The sequence below is a fragment of the Halyomorpha halys genome, unplaced genomic scaffold (assembly GCF_000696795.3).
Source record: "Halyomorpha halys isolate HHAL.00 unplaced genomic scaffold, Hhal_1.1 Scaffold645.1, whole genome shotgun sequence".
In the NCBI taxonomy this organism is placed as follows: domain Eukaryota; kingdom Metazoa; phylum Arthropoda; class Insecta; order Hemiptera; family Pentatomidae; genus Halyomorpha; species Halyomorpha halys.
The window spans coordinates 145,140-149,972 of NW_027110730.1; the positions used below are offsets into that span (position 1 = coordinate 145,140).

A 4,833-nucleotide genomic window follows, 5' to 3' on the forward strand; every position below is an offset into this window, starting at 1 on the left:
TAAATGTATCGCTCACGAATCTCACCGTTAGGCACATTCTCACTAAATGTATCGCTCACGAATCTCACCGTTAGGCACATTCTCACTAAATGTATTGCTCACGAATCTCACCGTTAGGCACATTCCCACTAAATGTATTCCTCACGAATCTCACCGATTCTCTTCAGATTTACACATCTTGAGAGAAGATGTCACAACAACAAAACTTTTTCACTTTTTAAAAACTATTAATATCTATGATCACATATAGTCTTACTGTAATTTCACTATGTATAAGTGGGAAGGACAATTTAATATAGCAATTTACTGACTATGTCACTTTTAATTGAAACTTTGTAAAATGTTAATTGTAATTGTAACTTTCTCACTTCGTAATTGTAACTTTGTGAATTTGTCAATTGTAATAAACTAACTTTGTAAATCCAGTGTAAATGTACCAAGTCACTGGTATGTTTTTTGGTTGAAACACTTAACAAAGAAATAAATCATCTAAGTTATTGATTATATTTTAGAACTAAGGTTAATGAGAAGTTCCGGAATCGAGATCATATTCAACTATGTCATTGAAGAAGAAACTGATGAAAAGCGAGCTAGTTATGCAATTTTTCAATAGAAAAAGCAATATTAAAAAATGCATAGTGCATTTATTGGAAATGAGTTTAATAATATAAAATAATTTTTATATCATTAGGAAATGAATCTTGTTTTGTTTAGAATAACAATATGGAGATCCATTTTATTATTCTACAAGGGGGGGGGGAGTCTTCCTGTCATGGGATCAGCCACCATTACTATTAGTGGATTTATGATGAACCGGTATATTCCTGGGGTTTGATATTTATCCAATCATTGGACTGCTTCCTCTAGTCTTCTTTAGATTGTTTTCAAATATCAACTGTTCCTTTAGTTTTACGTTTTGTTGCCTTTTGGATACTCACTATAATAATAAGGTTGTTTTGTACTGTAAATTAATGACAATAACAAAAGCTTTTTATAAGAAAATCTTTTAAGGAGAGGCGGGTTTTTCATAAATGCTGATAAATGGAAAGGTATGTAAAATATGTATGTGAAAAATATGTAATGATAATTTCCCAGTAGAAATTCCCTCTAGAGGGGAAAAATCTTTGTCGAAGTGGCGGGTAATTCATTCTCTTGGGAATCGGTCACTTCCGGCAGGTAGATTGCAAACGGGTCCGATCTTGGAATTCGGTCCCTTGGAACAGATTATGAACAGTCAGACAAATGGCATTGGCCTTCATGGAACGCCAAAACGATACTGCGCATGCTCTACGGTTTGCTGGCTGTCAAACCGGTCCTTGGAACACAAAAATGGTTTCGCGCCTTTTTGGGGGACCTGAAGTAAATAATTATATAATAATCATAAATTTTTGTTATAATAAGCGCTCGTGATTTGTTAATTATTCAAACAACAAGTCACGGTGGTTTCTTAAATATTAAGAAAAAGTTGCCTGCAGTTCGTAGCTTTGTGATTGTGCAGGCTGTGGAAGGAAGGTTTCTCTTAAAGGTTCTGCGTGCAAGTGTGTTTTTGTCAACTTTGTTGTTATTTGGTCGGTTGGTTAATGGTTTGAATGATTGATAAGTATATATCAGGTGCTAATGGTATCTAGTTGAATTCCTATATATATTCCGAAAGAATGGAACTAGGCGATCAAGTCAGTGTTAAAATCAAGGTGAACCTTTTCTTTTCTTACAACAAACTTCTTTAATTCATTTTATTTCGTTATTTTATGACGTTATTGATTTATTTATTACGATACTTGTTGAATTGATTTATCAAGGATAGGTTTTACCTATAAAATAATTTATCATTTAGTCTAGATAACAACTTTACAAAGGACATAGAAAACATAACTTGGTTTAGTTTTATCTTATTTATAAACTTTTTAGTTTGCCTTCGGTTCAGATTATGAGGAATAATATGTTATCCTTTAATTACAATTATTCTTTTTATGAAGTTGTTTTTATTGTATTTAAATAATGAAATTAATGCATTAACATCCCACTGGTGTTGCACTTTATAAAATATCTAAATTTAAAAGATGTTGGATCAAAACAAGTTACATTATATTCACAATAGCAAAATGGCTAAAATTATATGTAGTAATGGCCGATGTAATATTTTTTGCTAACTATATTTAGCACATACCTCTCATTTTGAGACAGTTGATAATGTGGACCAAGGAACTGATCTGCCTGATATGTCCTTATCACTTTAAGATGCAAATTGCTCTGCTCCCTCAGCTAGCCACTACATTAGATATGAAGAGGTGCCAAACTGCCCAATCATCAGGCTAGTTCAATTCACTTCAATTTTTACTCTTTAATATTTATTCAGTTTTATTTTGATCAATTCAACATTTATTTTTATTTTATATTATATTATTTGTATAAAGCTTATAAATAATGAATGTTAACACTTTATTGATTATAGAGTGCCATCAGGGCAAGGTTGAAGGAAATTGGAATTGTATGGGGTAAGTAATGTGCATTGATTATTTATTTTTATTTCCTTTATTCTAAGTATAAGTTGAAAATAAATGATGTAGACCGGGAGTTACCTGATTATGTGATGGTGTTAATTGCCAACAAGAAGTCCAAAGAGCAGATGGAAAAAGATTTGACAATATTTCTTGGCCCTCACACCCCTTCCTTCACTGCTTGGCTGCATAACGTCCTTAAGAAACTAGAGGAATGCACCATTTATCGGGGTGAGTTCTCATATATCTTTTTAATTTTATTTACAACTAACAGGCTGATATGGTTTTTGTTTTCTCAGGTGTATTGTCATTGTTATAGTTAGTATTTGTTGTGAATGCTATTTACTTATATCTCCTTCTTGTCATATGCTTCTATTATTTCACCTGTTAATAAATTGAAGTAAAATTTTGACTCTATGATTTCAATAGATTAGTTTCAAAATTTATCTATTTTCCAAAACTGGATATGAATGGCAAATGCGATTTACCGAACAAATTTATACAATGATTAATCAACTGTATGTTTTGTATAAATCTCCTCCTTTTGCCCCTGGGTCCTTTCGAGTTTGAAGATTGATGTTACCTGTTTAATTTCTCGGTTAGTGGTTGGTATTGAAAAGAAAATCTCCTGATCTATGTTCAAAGTATTTAAGTAGGAACTTAAACATTTTATATGTTTTCCTAAAGATAATAAATGTGATTGTTCATTGAATATATTTTGATAAGTTGATTGAACATAAAAAAAGGGCTTAAAAATTTTTATTTTTCTATTACATGGCATAGGATAGAAAGTGGTTGATATCAATCTACATTGAAAATTATTTACAAATTCGCATAGATATATAGTCTCAAGTTTCTAACATTTGAAAATTTGTAGAACTTAAGTGTCAAAAAGTTATACTTTACTGTATGTCAGTATGAAATAACATTTAATTGAGATATTAATGGTTCCCTTACTTTCTAATTTGATATATAACCTTGTGAGTTTAAGGCTTAGTCCACCTTTTTTGTGTCATCAATATCCATGTGTAATGTGCATTTGTTTTTCAACAAAAAAATTAAAAGGGAGAGAAATCTGTGCCTTAAACTGGGTAAACATGTTTATATTTAATCCTTTACTTTTCTTTTTCCTTGTGAAAAATATTAAGTACTGCATATCTTATTCTATTTGGTCTTCTCAACATTTGGTTGTTAGTTGTTTTGTCTTGAAACTGATAAAAGTTTGTTATTATCCCCTATTGCATGAGCGACTCATACCAACATTAATCTTGTTATCCTATCGACTTTTCATCTGTTGTATTGTTTATTTGTTGACTGTCCTTAAGAACCTTGTAATTCCGATTTCAATGTATATAAATTGCTTATTTATAAAAACAGCCAAAACAGAAAAGTGTTTGGGTTTATTGAATGCATAAGGCTAGTTGGGAAAAGCCCATGGCTTTCTGTACCAATCTAGTATTTGTTGACAAAATTAATTATTCTAATGATAAACAATGAGAGTAATTATTGTTGACTTTTGTATTAGACCTGCTGACCTTTGTTTCTGGTGTTGTGGTTGTAACGTGACAGCATGACCTCTCCTGAAATGGATCTGTTGGGCATTTGTTTTCCGCTTTTAAGTGAGCGATGGTTGATAGCTGTGACCCATTTAAAGTAGATAGGTGAGGTAGGTTATAACCTGCAACAACAGAAATACAGTTCGGCATCTCTAATAATATAATAATACTGAATAATTACTATTATTTTTGCTGGAAAATACATGTTCTCTGTTTAGAGAACACAAATAGAATTTCATTTGTGAGTCTAATAAATGCTTGCTGATGGTCTAATTGTAAATTTATCAACACTAAATTTTGTTCTTTCATTACAACTAAACAAGGTTGAGTTGTAATGTCCATTTTTATTTTGTTATATAGATTTCTTTTATTGTTTGTTGAGCAGGGCTAACCAAAAAGAAAGAGGAAGATAAGAAGTCAAAGTCTAAACGTAGGGCCTCTGATGACAATCATCAAGAAACTAAAAAACTGAAAGGGGTGGACCTGAAGTCTGGTGATAACATTGGTGATGCTGCTAGTGATTCAGGATCTGAGGAAGTCATTTCTGACCATCTGTCGCCAGGTATCTATTATATATCATCATTTATTAAGTCATCATAAATTAGTTCAATCATTTTGTTGATTATATTTAATAAATTATATATATATATATTTATCCAATCATTGGACTGCTTCCTCTAGTCTTCTTTAGATTGTTTTCAAATAAAACAACTATTAATATAAACAATAAAATTATAATGAACAAAATTTCAAATAAATGTCTATATCCTAGGAGGACC

General features: G+C 31.2%; 1 protein-coding gene across 5 annotated transcripts in view; it reads left to right on the forward strand.

Annotated features, from left to right (window-relative positions):
• Positions 1-1,499: 1,499 nt before the first annotated feature.
• Positions 1,500-4,833, forward strand: part of Nab2 (Nuclear polyadenosine RNA-binding 2) — a 70,652-nt gene continuing 67,318 nt past the window's right edge. For 3 of the 5 annotated variants that reach the window (XM_014427446.2, XM_014427449.2, XM_014427447.2), the window contains exons 1-4: positions 1,501-1,691; positions 2,453-2,495; positions 2,568-2,729; positions 4,440-4,616. In XM_014427446.2, the coding sequence (XP_014282932.1) occupies positions 1,656-1,691; positions 2,453-2,495; positions 2,568-2,729; positions 4,440-4,616 (418 nt within the window). In that variant the 5' untranslated portion in view covers positions 1,501-1,655. Of the gene's footprint in view, positions 1,692-2,173; positions 2,312-2,452; positions 2,496-2,567; positions 2,730-4,439; positions 4,617-4,833 lie in introns of those variants that run through there. The other 2 variants (XM_014427448.2, XM_067048845.1) reach the window with 2 other exon arrangements.